Genomic DNA, 15,720 nt, shown 5'->3' with positions numbered 1-15,720 from the left:
TCACTTTTGTCGCGGACGTTTTCTTTTATTGTTGGCGTTAACGGGTTGCAGACGATTTCCGGTTCCTGCAGCCGCCAGAGGGCGAACGGTGGCGAAGGTTTTCGAAACCAGCAAAATCAGCCAGCTTGCCGTGACCGACGAGCTGCGCCCCGTTTCTTTTTCGACCCTCGGAGCCGAAGGATCACAACCAGTGACGATCTCAGATGGTCGTATTCGCCGTGTTGTTCACAACTGACATTTCCCGACGCACGCCTGTCGCGGTGCCTTGACTTCAGCGACGTATCAAGGTAAGTAAACGTGACCGCTAAAGTTCACGTGCGTGCTGCTGTACAAATGAACGTAGCGCGATGATTGAAGTGCTTCGCTTTCATAAGTGGACTTACAGCCGCTAGTTGTATAAGCCAGATGTCTGCTAAACAACCGTTATTGCGGGCTGTTACTTCGTCAGCCCAACTATATGTCTTGCCTTACAGCACACGGGAGATCGCAATGTCTTTTCCCAACAAGGAGCAGCGTCAGAAGTGTTGGGATTCTAGAGATCGCTACTGGGAATGCCTTGACAAGAACGCCGAGAATGCAAATCGCTGCGCAGAAGTGAAGTCTCAGTACGAGACGCATTGCCCAAGCCAGTGGGTAAGCATGTTACTTATATTGTGCGGACGTTCTTTGCAGGCAGTTCTCTCTCTCTCTCTCTTTAATGATTCGTGGGACCTGTTAATGTGCATCCTTGCGTGTGACTGTACATCGGCACAATAATTATCTAACTGTCCAGGGATGTAAGTACATGGATCCTTCAGACAATGCATTCCAGCATTAAATAAATGCACTATGACAAAGGCGACTCGATGGAAAAGTAGCGCTTGAAGCATCGAGGTGATGCATATGGAAAGAAAAAAAAAAAAAAATGCGCCAGAGGTTTCATTTCCAACTGCTGTCATTGGAGAGGCCGTACCTTGAGCCTTACAGCAACGGTTGACCATGGACACGACCTGTAGCATTTCACCCACCCCGAAAGTGCTCTGGCACACTTGAACACTTCTGCAGAGGTTTTGGTTGCATTTCATGTTTTATAACTGAACATGAGACATATATGACAAACTAAAAGCTGTTCCAGTGAAGGAAATATCTGCATAGATATTTTGTACAAGTGTTTGGAAGTGAAACTAGGAGGTAAATTTCCCTCATCCTAGTGTTGTTACTGCAAGAAATGTTAGACAAACTGCTGTTCAGGCAGCCTTAGGTGTAACGTATTAGGACCTGTAGGGAACTGTATCCAGCTAGCGGGGAGTGCCCTTGCATTATTGAAGAATTTTATCACTATCCGTTGCAATGGCTGTGTATGTTGCAAGTTTACGTCTGCTGAACGTAAGGCCGTGGACTCTGCTCCTGGCTGTGGCAGCTGCATTGTGATGGGAGCGAAATGCAAAGATGCTCATGTATTGTGCTTTGGATGCACGTTGATGAACCCCATGTGATCAGAGTTAATCCCGAGCTCTTGACTGCAGCATCTTCCATAGATCCCCTTCCCCTCTTCAAGTTGCTTAGGGACATTTAACCCCATCATTAAATCAAGAATTTTATCATTCAGGACTGGTCTGTTTCTGTCTTTTCTTCTTTGTGTCTCCTAGGTGAAGCACTTCAACCGCAAAAGGGAATACCTGCAGTTCAAGGACAAGATTGAGAATGAGGGGTACGAGCCACTTGATGACCCAAAAGCCAGGGCAAAAAGTTGAGGTGCTCAGTTGTGTGAGAGCATTGACATTGTTAATACAGAAAAAACTAAGTCAGAGAGCTGTGAGAGTATGCCAAAGCCAGGCAGCAGATCCGATCATCTAAACCGTTCATAAATAAGCTTGTGTGTTGCCTAGAGCACATAATGGATTCCTCATTGGGGGCATTACATTCAAAAGGAAGTGTCATCCTTAGCACACTGTGAAATGTTTTATCATAACAAAATAATGATGTAGGAGTAGAGTACGAATTTAGAAGCATGAGCACCCATAGATGTTCGCATGCGTGTGACTGCTTGTCTGGCTGGAGTGCTGATTGTTGCCCATGTCGTAATAAAGCATTTTTGTGGGACACAATTGTTCAAATGCTGCAGTGCATATTAGCTGTTGCCACCCCTGAATGGACAGAGCAGCTTGCAATCGCTCAGTCTGCATGCTTGTGAATGTGGAAGCAGCCATAGCTAATGCTGCAGCCAAACCCTTCAGAACCATTGCTGTCATCTTACGTGACGTAAAGTCCGAGGCTATAACTGATGGTGGCCTGATATGCGGCCAGATATTTTGAGGATAAGAGAGGCCAGCAGTCAAAGGAACCAAGGAAACGATAAGTAAAAAGGGGGAGTTCGCCTTTGTTATTATGCGTAACATGAATTGATAAGGGTAGAAAAAAACTTGACGCTTGCTGAAAAACGCTTAGTATTTTTCCGTAAAAGAAGCAACAAGTAGCTGGAAAGTTTTGGGAAAATATATTGGTGACAGTATAGAAATGTTCCAAGTGAACTAAAAGGCTGAAAGGTGTATTAGAGCTGCGGCCTGGTTATACAGTAGAATCTCAATGATACGATCATGGTCGATTTGAATTTTGGAATCGCAATGAATATCGAAAAAGTCCCGGGTGGAATACATTAATTACAACATGCTTCAGGATGACTTCAATTGGCCACGGTGAATGATACGAATATGGAAGTGATGTTGCGCTGCATAGTTCTAATGAAACACACAAGAAGAAAACACAATCACACACACCACATGATACACAAATTAGCAGCTGTTTTCATTTCCATTTTTGTAGTTCTTTGTGGACATATATATACTTCGCCTTGGTAAATAAAACAGTTAGTTTGTACATCTTGTGTGTGTGATCATGCTTTCTTGTGTGTTTTATTGGAACTATGCAGCACAGCATGGCATCCATGTTCAAGAACCAACTAGAATACACACAACCGTTCATGATACAAATATGTGATTCACTTTAATATCTTTCACAGTAAGTAGAGTACAGCCGTGGTGTACAGTTGCAATGCCCACGTATGAAATCTTGATCTTCCATGATCATGCCATGATGTGCACTGTGGCATGCAGTAAGCTGTGGCAGCGTGCGAAATGAGTGCGAATTTCTGCGCAGTCCGGAAGTATATCTGCAACAACATTGTGGGAATGAATGGATGAGCTTTAATTCCCCTTTTTAAGAAAGGAGGGGGGGGGAGGTGCGAGAGAGGGAGGTCTGTGTGCTCCAGTCTTAGCACCTTATGTTGCCAGTTGTCCGCCTACCAGTCGTGGTAGGCCTCCGCTACCTCCTCAGCGCACCTCAGGACCCTGTCCTGCAGGGTGGGATCGGAGCTGCGCAGGGCAATCTCCCCCAGCTCCTCACTACTAATTAATGGTTTGAGGTTGCGGGAGGTGGGTGGGGGGGGGGGGGGATATTTGATGGGACATTATTCCACATGATATGGGAGAGATCTGCTGTCTGGACAGGGCAGAAGCGACACTTGGGTGTCGGGTATGTGTCAGGAAAGAATAAGTGCAAAGTGCGTGGGGTAAGAAAAAGTGAAGAATGGTCCATGGTCCACAAACCCACCAATATCAACTGAAAGTAGTTGCAATAAGGAAACATGTTTTGCCTTCACTTTGCTACTGTGGCTATCACTTGAATGGCCTGTACAAATTTCGAATGATTCAAATATTTTAAAATGTCCTGAGAAATTCGTATCATCGAGATTCTACTCTATATACTGTACTTACTCGATTGTAACGCATGCCCCCGATTTTCATAATTACAAAGATGCAAAATGCAATACATTTAACCCCTTAATGTTTTGTACGAGCTCAGCTCATCAACAGCAATAATCTCCTTTTCAAAGCGATTTGGACGAACTCGGCACATCCACTTGTATTTTCTTCTACTACATAGCTGCAATGTCAGCGTTGTAAATACGAGGTTATTTCACTCTTTTTTGTTTTAATACATCGATGTCAGCACTTTTTCAGTGCCTTGAAGGCTGCATTGATTCAGTCGTCATGTTCTATGACATAGATGACAGCCACTTCGTCAGCGCTGGAGTAAATTACTTGCATAGAGCCACGTTGAACTGGGCATTGCTGTCCAATGCCTCTGAGGTAGGATTCAAGATTGGGCAGGAGGGTTGGGTTTGGACACCACATATTGCAGTTTTGTTTTCGTACTAGTTTCAAACACATGTCATATTTTAGCATATTTTTCTGGAAAAACGTGTTGTGTTAGAATCGAGTAAATATGGTAAGTGATGCCTGGTAGCTTTGCTGCCTTTCAAATCCACTGCATTCAAGTCAGCTAGATCAAGTGAAAGCACAAGAAGAGAAAGGTAAAGTACCACACTGGTATGCCAGTTTAATCTGTTTGCTCTGTCGATTAGTGTTTCCAGATGTTTGCCTGTACAGTGCATGCCATATACAAGTAGAACTGTTCCAAGCACCTTGCCACAGTTGGTATTTGTCTGCATCGTCTTAACTGCTTAGTCCAGTAATCTACAACATTGCTCACTCATCAATGCTGGACATAGTTCTCCTCTCATGCAGATTAAACTGAATAGCTGAGTCTCTCCTAGAGCAGCAATCATTTGTTGGTTGAGTGCTGGCCTAGCAGTAGTATTCTTTTTGCTGATTAAGTCAAGTGATCAGAGCTTCAAATGTGTAAGTTTCTATTTTGAAGAGCCTCGGCATAGCAATGCTCTCAGACAAGTTATTGAATAGTTGTACCACAAACTGAGAAATCAGATGTTTATAGGTAGAGGTAAAGCCGAAACTGCTACAGCCTGTTCAGATTCGTTGTTGGATTAGAGGCAACATGCACATTTTGATTCCATGAGCAAAACTGTGAGATTGTGATGCCTACACTAGTACACAGTCTGCATGCTCTGTTAGTATTTATTTTGCTACAGAACAGTTTATGAACAATCACATCGCAGTTCTTTCCATTGCACCATTTCAGAGGTCTATGCAGTGAAAGTAAACTCTGATGAAGGAAATCATGCCCCATATCAAACAGCAGGAACTAGACATCGAATCTGCATAGCTTAGTAGCTATCACCACCATCAAAAATGTATCTTTCATATCTACTAATTTCTTGGAGTTACGATTTGCTGAAGCGAAAGCAGCATGGCCAGCATAAACGAGAACTAATATAGTGCTATGCTCGGCCTTTTCCTCGTCTCAAAACTTCTTGTCACACGGTTACGCATTTGTGCAGTAACTTGATGGATGTAAATGGAACCTTCATGTAAAATGCTTCTCTTAGTAAATAGTAATGTGCTTCTCACTGATATCAGCATATAATGAATATAAGCTTATAACGAGCATTGGATATAACCAAGGTATTTTCGTGTCGGATGTTCGACTTCATATAACGGGTATAATGCTTAGCATGGCAGGCCAAGGAAAACTATATAAAGGGTGATCATATTTAAGTTTTATGGAATTTAAAAAATAGCCTGTAGCAGATAGCATAATTCTTGTCCTTAAGCTGGATTATTCGAAGAGGCGGACATTACTAGCATGAGAAATCGAAACAAATATTCACCTATTTAAAGAAAATTCACTAATTAACTTTTTAATTACTTTTTGGTCCATACTGCAATTCACGAATTATAGCACTATTCAGCTTGTAGGATGTATCCACTTGAAATGAATTTACAGGATGACACCAGTTTTGAGATATTTCCCAATGTGTGAGACAAAATACATGGACGTTACAGTTTTGTGCTTCAATGCATAAAAGAGCATTTTGTTAAAAAGTAAGTCGAACAACAGTGCATTTTTCGGCGAGCTTTATGGCCCATATCTTCAAACCGGCATTATTCTGGAAATTCATTCCAAGTGGATATACGCCTTGCAAACTCACCGGCTAAAATTCATAAATTGCAATAGCTGCTGTAAATTAATTAATTCAGAAGAGATTGCCAGTCCTATGCAACCTCCAGTGCATTCACAATGTTTGCTGCAGTATTAAAAGGACACTTAAGAGAAATAAGCTGTATTTGTACATTATGTCCCTGCAATAGCAAAATACAGTCTGCCTTTATAACAAAGTGCATAGGGCTTCTGAAATCATTCGTTATGCAGGTCACTTTGTTGTAAAGGTCGCGCACAGCTCACAATCGAAAATCGAACCCGGACAGAATTATTCCTTCGTTATACAGGTCATCTTGTTGTAGAGGGGCTCGACTGTAGCTGCTATTACCATAAGGAGGAGGCTTGGCAGGGCAGAAAGAAAAGATGCAAGAAGGAAAGATTGGTGGCTATGCTGATCTAAAGCTTACTGCATCAGCTCATCCAGACTTGCATTTTGACAGTGTCTATTCAGGTTTAGTTTAATTGCTTATTTGGCAACACAGCAAGCTTCTAGAAATCCTGCATCGAAATGGCCCAAATATGAGCAAACACTTCGAAACTCGCACTGGTGCTAACGTGCTGCTGGAAAATTCAGTAAAGGGAAGTTTGGTTTTATTTTCTCCTATATAAACCTTCTGTCGAATGAAAATAAGAGTACTGAAAGGACACTTTACCAGTCTTAACTGATAACTGTGTTGCTTTAATCCAACATTGGTGCTCTTGTCTTGACCGCCTTCACATGGAAAGTTTGGACATGGAATGTTGCAAGAAGCATATATGAATGGTCAAATTTTTTCCTAAGTTTCTCATTTAATGCACCAGGGGGCGCTGTGCGACACTTAGGAACATGGAGGAAGGAATAAAGGTAGCATATTGCACCGTTATTAGTAACATTGGCATATTGATCCTTTTCGCAGTGATCCCGTGGGCGCTGTCATGTTTGATCGCATGGTGACGCGTCCATTGCTTGCCTCAACTGCCTCCGTTGCCTCCTTGTTTACAATGGAAGTGTATGACGCCGGCGCAGCATGAAAAACCTGTTTTCGAAGATATCGTAGACGGTGACTAGGTGGACGACACGAAGCTTTGATGACAGCATCAGAGAACATGCAAAAGTGCTTTCGAAGCTGATTAAGCTATGGGCGCAAGCAGCGTGCTTGTTCTAAAAGTTGGACTAAATATATATTCCAAGCTATCCAAACATTCCGCTCATGAATTCAGTCAGGATTAGTGTGTTTTGCTCTTTGTTCTTTATTCGGTAAATATTTTGAAGCAGTGGCTTGTCAGTTTCTGACTCAGTGAAGTTCTTCGGTGCGGCCACTATCCGATTATTTTCTGCCTAATCGCTCGCGTGTGTGCTCAGTTCCGATAGATTTGTTCTTGCTGCGCACAAGGCTTGAAACATAGCTGTTTTGTACATTGTAATACCTTGTAGCATATATATATTACAGCTAGTAACTCTCTTACTCTTGTGGACCGTCACGAAACATTCAGCTTCGACCAGGGGCCGTATTCTGAAACGTTCGCCTAGGCGAAATTTCTTTTTTCGCTTTCAGGCGTGCGCCGATTGGCTGTTTTAGCAAAATTGGATGAGCTGATTGGGTGGTTGAGCCCGACGTCATTCAATTTAGCTCAACCAGCCAATCAGCGCGCACGCTGATTTCGCCTAGGCGAACGTTTCAGAATACGGCCCCATTCATGCGCCATCGTGTAGTAATTTATTGTGCGTATACAGTGCGCATATATTCAAGTGTGCGCCCATTCACTTATTCTTGATACGTCGGCGATAGAGTGGCCGTAAGTTTTCCTGCCATTTTGGACAGATGTGTATAGATAACGTGCGCGAAACTTACAATGACAGGAAGCGGCGCTACTCCTTTGTCATTGTTTAACGAGTGTTACTCACTCATCTTGCCGACGTTCTGGGGATGAAGCCCTTTCTTTGAAGGTTAGCAATACAAGGCTGGCGGATGAGCAAATTTCTGTATCCTCGAGGAAAGCCGTACATCTCGAAGTGCCGGTAACATGTTCGAACAGTTGCAGCAGCGGTCCGCGAACTTGGCCACACAGATTCATTCCATTCCTTAACATGCCAGTCACTATTTTTGCAGCCAACTACTGCACACGTCTACAATCCACGTGATTGAATCTAGCATGATTAGAGCACAGTGCGTTAGCGAAAACTCAGTTGCATTTCCGACAGCTGATCGCACAGAAGCAAGGTAGAAGCGGTAATGGTTTCGTATTCGTGCGCGGTCGCTGAGGAGAGGAGACGTATGGCGCGTAATGGCGCGCAGCCGTGAGCGCCATCTCGTTTCTCTAAAACAAACTGCTCCGCGAAAAGGGTCATATAGTAACTGCAGTAGTTGATAGCAGTACTATTCTTTTTGCTGATTAGGTCAAGTGATCAGACCTTCAAATGGCACAAGTGTACGTTTCTATTTTCTCCTATGGAGCTTTCCTTTCTATGCTTGGGAAGGGGACTTATCTAGTGCAGAAAAAATCCATAAAATTGGCACATTGTAATGGAATGTGAATGTGACTGGAATCTAGTCAGAACTGTAGGAAAAGTTCACCTTTCAGAGAATGGATGAGGTTCAAAACTGATGGGAGTGTTCACTGGTCAGAGGTGGAGCTTAGCAAGAGACGAATGGATGATTCAAAGGGGATACCTTAAGCGACCATCATTGAATGAGACTGCGCGATGATGTCTAGTGAGGCTTTCAAGCAGTTAGCATAGCTTGCAGCAGCAGATTCTGCTGGCAGACAGCATACCCAGGTGGCGGGGCGGGAATATTGCTTTTCACTGTGTGGTTGATATCACTTATGTTAAATGCTGCAGGTGAAAGACTGGGAATAATTTTTGTCTTTGTGTGACAACAAAGCCATGTTAATAACCTGACCAAGGTTTTGTGTACGTAGATTCAATGTTAGGACTACCACATACACAGGAATAATCTTGCTGCATTGTACAGCCTTATAAGTGGGTTTGACTGTACCAGCTTTGTAGACGCAACTTATTTTTAGGGGTTCCCTCCATCACAAAGTGCCATTAACATAGGCGTGCTACCATTTTATTTCTAGGAGAGCTGCTGGGAAGCCAACCATCGTATTCGTAGACCCTGGTGGCCGTCGTGGCAGGTTCAGGGCAGTCACCTGACTACGTGTCAGCTCTGTAGATTTTAGTGGCTGGATTGCATTATGGCTAAAATATTACACAGCAACAATTTGTCAAAATAAAATATTTGCCTGTACTGCATCCACTCTAAAAAGCCTGTGCAGAAGGCGATTTAGTTCTCGAAGTTGCAAAGCAACTACTACATTCAGCAATCATATCAAACATACAAGATAATCTGCAGTTTTTATCACACTGAATTTTAAAATATACTGTTCGTTCAGCGGAAGCTATGTTGCCAACAAGGCAAAGTCACTAGACCATTACAGTAAGTGGTTCAACATTGATATCAATGTTGTTACACTCAACAAATATGTCTAAAGAACTTGTTCTCGCCTTACAACACAAAAGCAAGGATATACAGCTTCTGCTTTTGAAGACCACTGTAACACCTTTTTTTCTCACTTTTACTAATGCCTTTGGCATGCAAATGTAAAGAGGTACATCACTAAGGTCACAGTGCATCAAAACATAATATGCCAATTTTTGTGATGGCACCTTTGGGCCATGCACAGAGTTGAAATTAATCGAGTTGATATTCACCACAACGATGAGCCCATACATTCATTTGCTTTTTTTATTGCACGCTGAACCACACATACAAGACAGATGTGGCTTGCTTTGAAAGCACTTGTTAATTTCCTTTTATTTTTCACTTTAATCCACGACATATTAACACCGTAGTGCAAGCCACCCCGATAAGTTATAAAACAAGCCTCGTGAAATGGCAGAGACAAAATGGGCAAGCCATGCATGCACATATTTTATATACAATCTTGATTTTATGCATATGCTGTCCATCTCTCTTTCTACCTCCATTCTTAAACACCAAGAAATACAATCCCAATTTCTTTCTCGCAGCCAAAGGGCTAGAAAAAAATAGTCTTCATTCGATGGCACAGTTGCTACTTCTCTAAGGTGGTGCAATGTTCGAACTTTGAAAAGCAACACACAATAAAGTTCTACAGATCTTCAGCTACAAGCAAAGTGGCATAGTGTGATAAGCTTCCCAATCTAACAAAATAAGCTGTTGCAATTGATCACAATATCAACGGGTGGAACAACGATAAAACACTGTGCAGGTTGTGCACTGTGCTTGCCAGCAGGGCCTAGGGAGCTCTGCTCCTGAACCTATAGAAACTGTTTGATCTTTGCTGTTGAATTTGGAACCATTAATTTCTCACATTTACAATACGGTGCTACCAGCCCTGTATTCTAAGCATGAGAATCAATTCTACACATTGGAACTCAAGGAATGAAAATGGCTGCGAACTTTAGCTTTGAACAGTGCAAGCAACATACACATTTCTTTGCATACAGCACGAGTAGAGAGCTTCAAAGAGTTGCCTGTATCAGTTGCAAATTGCATTCGATGCCTTTTCACTCTTACCTCACAAGGCCACAGTCGATAAAATGAACACCCAAATATTGTGCAGGAGATTGCCATAGTTACTTCCATTCAACACAAAGCCTCAGCCCCCACAAGTCGTTATATTTGGTAAAAGTCACCTCATCTCGATGTTCTCACTGCTGAAACCCACAGAGAGTTATGTACATTTGTAACTAAAACAGCACCTTGTTACATTGTATGCTATGTCTCAACAGCGGAGATGCTGGCAAACAGACTTGCAATGGCAAGACGGAAACAAAACAAAAAAACACCTCTTGTGGCTTCAATCTCCATCGGATTCCTTGTTCTGAAGCAATGAGCTTCTTGAAACTCGGCCAGACGTAGGAACGCAAGATTGAGGACGACGTTTAATGTACTCATGTCACAGTTCAGCCACTCTGTGTGCAATACGGAGAAACTGGGGAACATTACAGCGACTGTAAAATGTGCATTTACATTATGTACAAGGACACAGTGCCAACTTCCGACTATCAATGAAGCATTCGTCTCGAGTGAGTTGTGACACGACATTAGTTAAGTACAGTGATTGAGGGCATGATAGGAAACGCTTGCATACAATTTCCACCATCTGTGCAATGCAAGCATAGTTCCGTTCAAACAGTGACACAAGCTTTAACAGCATACAGTTTGTCATCCTATACCCTTGAATGAAAAATAGGTGGCAAGACGCTGCTGGCAAGTGTTCCAAGGTGCTGTTGTGTGTGAGCAAAGTGTGTGTACATTTGTTGTGTCTGTGTGTGTGTGTAAGCTTGGCCCCTGTTTCATCTAGAGTAAGAGTTGCACTTACATACCATGCAAAACCATGTGCACAAACACCTATCAATATGTGAGCCTATTTACACAGCACTACTAAAATCCAAAACGTGTCAGAGTGCTGCCCATCAAAATGTGAATGCTACACCATGCTTCCTAGGACGCTATCTGCAGAACCACCACCTCAAATCTCAGCCACACAGTATGACACACTGAAACAAACTAATGTAACAAAACCTAGCAATCCATGAACGAATGCACAAATAAGTGCAGCGCTATTTTCATAGGGGAAGCGTTCACAGAAAAGCACTCGCTGCAACTTTTTACCCAAATGACTCAACTACTTCACTTTGGAGCCAAGCCAAAGTGAACAGTAATGGAATAAGTAACTTCTTGCTAACACTTCTTGTATAATACTGATCTGAAAACTAAAGTTACCAATTTCTTTCTCTCATATGTTCATTCAGAACGCAAAGGTGATTGCATATGGTCAAGTGCAAGCACAATATTTAGGGGGCAAAGTCTACAACAATAGAAGTGAATTCAATACAAATTTCATTGCATCCCCGCTAACATACTAATGCTTTTGTCAAGGCAGCAATAGTGCACTAGTACACCCTCAATATCACTTCTGTAGAAAAAAAAAAAAAAGCATAAAGCAAATTTGTAGCAAAATTAGAGGAACACACAAGCTAGTAACATTGGCCGCCTTCATTGTACTGGTGCTTGATGCTCAGTTCATCACTACACCTAATAAACAACAGCAGAACCTCATTGATACGATCCCATTTCATACGATTTCCCAACACCAACGTTCACGATCGACAACACAAAAGTGACCCAATACAGTTAAGCTTCTTTTTTACCGGTCAATACCTTCTCGTAAAACACAATCTTTCGGCACCGACATTCAGTATCTCGCTAAACTGCGATCGTATAATACTTTTTACGCCCACTAGATCCCATGCAAACAAAAGATGCGAGGCACACGTGCGATCGAGCAGTAGGCACCCTCAACGGCAGCTTTCCTGCAGTACCCACCCATGTCACACGAGAATGCCACCACACACTCGGTTTCCTATTCCAATACCAGCAAATCTCTTCATGGATCATTGCACGTTGCCATTCAGAGCTATCGCCGGCAACCCACTGCGATAAGCATATTCATCTATCTGTTTTATAGCGCGTGTGGCGTAGGAAGCGAACCGCACACATTTAATAGGCAATAGCTCGAATGCACCGTGTTTCCTGCTGCAGGCGGCATGAAGTGAGCATCATGCTTTGCTTTTCTGGTGGCATCGTGCATTTGTATTACAGTGTTGCTTACCAGCTTGATTTTGTTTCGGTGTTTCATCGCCGTTTTAAAACAACAACGTGCACCTCGGGTCGCTCGGGCCCCGTGAGCTTGACGCGCGTCAGCGTCTCGTGCCTTAACGATTTGATTCTCACTGAGTGGGCACGTCAAAACTTCCTGCCAAAATGCTCTACCCGAAGAAGCTCCCGATTCCAGGCCGAATTCGAGGAGCACGAACGTAAGCTTGCCGAAGCCACAAAAACAACAACGCACATCATGGGTCGCTCGATCCCCACCAGATCGGCGCACACTGGCGTCTTGTGCTGCAACATTTTACGCAGCACTTAGCATTATGTAAATGCCAACTACAGTTCAGTTTGCAAAATTTTTTAGTGACTTCGGATCGTACGTTTTCCCACTTAGTATGTTTTTCCAGCATTCTTCCCCCAAGACGTATGAACGAGGTTCTGCTACCTCATTAGCAAGCACTTCCACAAAGCTTTACCTAGAAAGAATAACCCTATGTAGTAAAAGAAAATGTTGAATTTTTTTCTATACATGCCTGGTGCTCATTAGCTCACAAAGGCTTCAGTCTGTTAGCGATAGCACTGACATATAAATTTCTGCATGTAAGCAGATGCACTTGAGAAAGTGCACTTAACAACTTTGCACAGACCTGAAAAGATTTTTAAGGTCACAAGCACACACTTGCAGAGCTGTGCAATCATGTGACAGTCCAAGTCAGATATTTCTGCTCTACAATGCATATTTAAAGCACACTAATTAAAGTTAGCACTTTGACTATGGAAGACATTTGAAACTTTCACTGCCTTTGCATTGTACCAGCTGGCCACTGTAAAGTGGAGCATAGTACAAGTGCGCTGCAATAACAGCTTGACATTCCTGATCCAGCAAGCGGTACGATTACTGAAAAGTGTTGGTGCTTTGTAACACCTTGTAGTACTTCTTGTGCCTGACACACACCACTAACTACGGCTGGACAACTTCACCAAGTACACTTGTTTGACACCTCCGAACAAAAGTGCAAGGTTGCCATAACCTCATCTCTACAGTGAAATGAAAAAATAACTAAACAAAGGCCATTAAAAAAAGCGCTAGACAGTACTTCTGGTAGCAGAGAGCCCAAATAGCCAGGTCAAATACATGAGCGATGCATTTTCTTGACACAGCAAGAGCGTTAATGTGTGCCGCAAGGCTAACGAAATCATCACACAAGCTATGGCAAGCCCATTCACCATTGGCTCTTTCATGCCCTCTGCCACAATTGTGAATAGAGTTTTAACACAACCTGCCTCCCTTTCACAAATGTCAAGGTGCAGCACACATTCCTCATGAGATAGTAACAAAAGCACATGGCTGCCGATGGCACAAACATTGTGTCCTGTAGCAAATCCAGAGGTGCACATCAGAACAGCAGGTCACTTGCGTCATATGTATATATATATTATATATATAAAACATATAATAGCAATAACAGTAACAGAAAAGAGCTGGTCGAGAGAAGCCAAAATAATCGAAAACCCGGCAGAAAACAAAGCAAAACAATGGCTGGGACCCGCATCAGTTGGGCACAGGTGATGAACTGTGGCTCTGTGAAGCTGGAATGGCGTGGTGCTCTGGAACACGCAGAAACAAGACACAAATTGCAGATTAAAACACTTGAGACTAGGTCCTATGTAACATTCAGGTCCCTTGTAGGTCCCATGTAACATTCACATTAAACTTGGTTACCACATAATATTCAGCATGTTGAGATTGAATAACGCCCGTATAGTGTGTAGGTATTCCAACATCTGTGAAGTAATATCTAGATGGTTATTTTTACCAAGGCTGATTTGCTTATTCAAAGATGTATAAAAACATTGTGGTGACATACAGCTACTACAAGCTTAACAACCCGCAACCTCAAACCATTAATTAGTAGCGAGGAGCTGTGGGAGACTGCCCTGCGCAGCTCCGATCCCACCCTGCAGGACCGAGTCCTGAGGTGGGCTGAGGAGGTAGCGGAGGCCTACCACGACTGGTAGGCGGACGTGTGGCAGCACAAGGTGCTAAGACTGGAGCACACAGGCCTCCCTCTCTCCCCCCCAGCCCCTCCCCTTTCTTAAAAAGGGAAATAAAAGTTCATTCATTCATTCATTAAGATGAAAAGCCACAGAGACGTTCAACACCTGCGAAAATCTCTGTATTACCAATTGTTTCTATTCTGAGGCCCGACTAAATACACATCTGATTCTTTGTCGCCTATTCCTGCCATGATGTGCAGTCAGAGTAGCAATGCAGTAGCATTTGATAGCAGCGAGTTTATCTTCACAACAGTGCAAAGAACGAGTACACAAACGACTAACACTGAACTGCTGGCGTTTTTCAATGTTAGTGGCATGGTGTGTAGTTTGTGTGGGCGTGTGAGTGTATAATATGTGGGCTGCTTGAGTGCTTACATTGACAACATGGCTGCCTGTGTGCTACATTTCTGGAAAACTTGGTACAATTTTTGTCATTTCCTGTGGTGCGGAAAGGGTCAACAAAGTCGACCAACTTTCCATCTGGTCACCAACACCACCCACACCTAAACTGCTGTATCAATGGTGCTTGCAGACACCAGGTTTTCCTCCGGTAATTTCTGGCATGAAACTCTGTACTTGCAACAGCACCCGCTTAAAGACTCACCTCTGAAGGAGAACGAACCCTGCTCGCCGGCCGAACTGGACACAGTGGCTGGCCGGGGGCGTGGGTGGTGGTGCTGCATTGACGGTGAGTCGCTGTCCAGCAGCGCAGCAGCCAGCGTTGACCCCAGCTGAGGCGAGCCTCCCTCTGATCCGGACGGGCCAGCTGCGTTGGAAGAATGCAGCAGAGAAAGATTTGCCAAGGTCACCTCAGCACATAATTTGCTTAGATGAGTGAGATAACAGAATGAAGAACTGTTCTTCTTTTTGGCCTCTGTCACTTTCATGGTGTTTTTTTGTTTTAACACGAAAGTGTTTTATGCCGGGGTCCACCAAGACTTCACTGACGTATTTCCGTCACGGAAATACGTCATAGAACATAATACAAAGAAAGAAACCAGAAGAAAAAGTTCCACAAATATGCAAAATTTGGAAATCGAACCCACGACCTCTCGGTCCGCGACGATAGATCGCCGAGCGTTTAACCCATTGCGCCACAAACGCATTTGCAGAGAGCTACACA

General features: G+C 43.3%; 2 protein-coding genes across 6 annotated transcripts in view; one reads left to right on the top strand and one right to left on the bottom strand.

The window, feature by feature from the left end:
* Positions 1 to 44: 44 nt before the first annotated feature.
* Positions 45 to 15,321, top strand: LOC119457695 (cytochrome c oxidase assembly factor 6 homolog). Of its 3 annotated transcripts, XM_049670326.1 has the most exons (5): positions 154 to 287; positions 474 to 633; positions 1,629 to 1,690; positions 2,909 to 2,972; positions 8,962 to 9,132. In XM_049670326.1, exons 2-4 carry the CDS (start codon positions 490 to 492, stop codon positions 2,940 to 2,942), a joined length of 240 nt encoding a protein of 79 aa, XP_049526283.1. In that variant the 5' UTR covers positions 154 to 287; positions 474 to 489; the 3' UTR covers positions 2,943 to 2,972; positions 8,962 to 9,132. The 3 variants fall into 3 exon arrangements, with proteins under 3 accessions (XP_037575269.1, XP_049526283.1, XP_037575270.1); XM_037719341.2 differs by lacking the exon at positions 2,909 to 2,972 and having other exon boundaries at positions 45 to 287; XM_037719342.2 differs by lacking the exons at positions 2,909 to 2,972; positions 8,962 to 9,132 and adding an exon at positions 15,183 to 15,321.
* Positions 9,669 to 15,720, bottom strand: part of LOC119457690 (probable Rho GTPase-activating protein CG5521) — a 79,439-nt gene continuing 73,387 nt past the window's right edge. For all 3 annotated transcript variants that reach the window (XM_037719334.2, XM_049670323.1, XM_049670322.1), the window contains 2 exons: positions 15,202 to 15,363; positions 9,669 to 14,147 (listed from right to left, as the gene is read on the bottom strand). In XM_037719334.2, the coding sequence (XP_037575262.1) occupies positions 14,092 to 14,147; positions 15,202 to 15,363 (218 nt within the window). In that variant the 3' untranslated portion in view covers positions 9,669 to 14,091. The remainder of the gene's footprint in view (positions 14,148 to 15,201; positions 15,364 to 15,720) is intronic.

The sequence above is a fragment of the Dermacentor silvarum genome, chromosome 7 (assembly GCF_013339745.2).
Source record: "Dermacentor silvarum isolate Dsil-2018 chromosome 7, BIME_Dsil_1.4, whole genome shotgun sequence".
Taxonomy (NCBI): domain Eukaryota; kingdom Metazoa; phylum Arthropoda; class Arachnida; order Ixodida; family Ixodidae; genus Dermacentor; species Dermacentor silvarum.
Note: the sequence above shows the minus strand (reverse complement) of the source record. Positions and strands in the feature narration are given on the sequence as shown.

Excerpts from the sequence above, each read along its gene's own strand:
- LOC119457695 (XM_037719341.2), top strand. The coding sequence starts at position 490 with ATGTCTTTTCCCAACAAGGAGCAGCGTCAGAAGTGTTGGGATTCTAGA. Across the intron at positions 634-1,628 it reads CGCATTGCCCAAGCCAGTGG|GTGAAGCACTTCAACCGCAA; the intron begins GTAAGCATGTTA and ends TGTGTCTCCTAG. Across the intron at positions 1,691-8,961 it reads GACAAGATTGAGAATGAGGG|GAGAGCTGCTGGGAAGCCAA; the intron begins GTACGAGCCACT and ends TTTTATTTCTAG.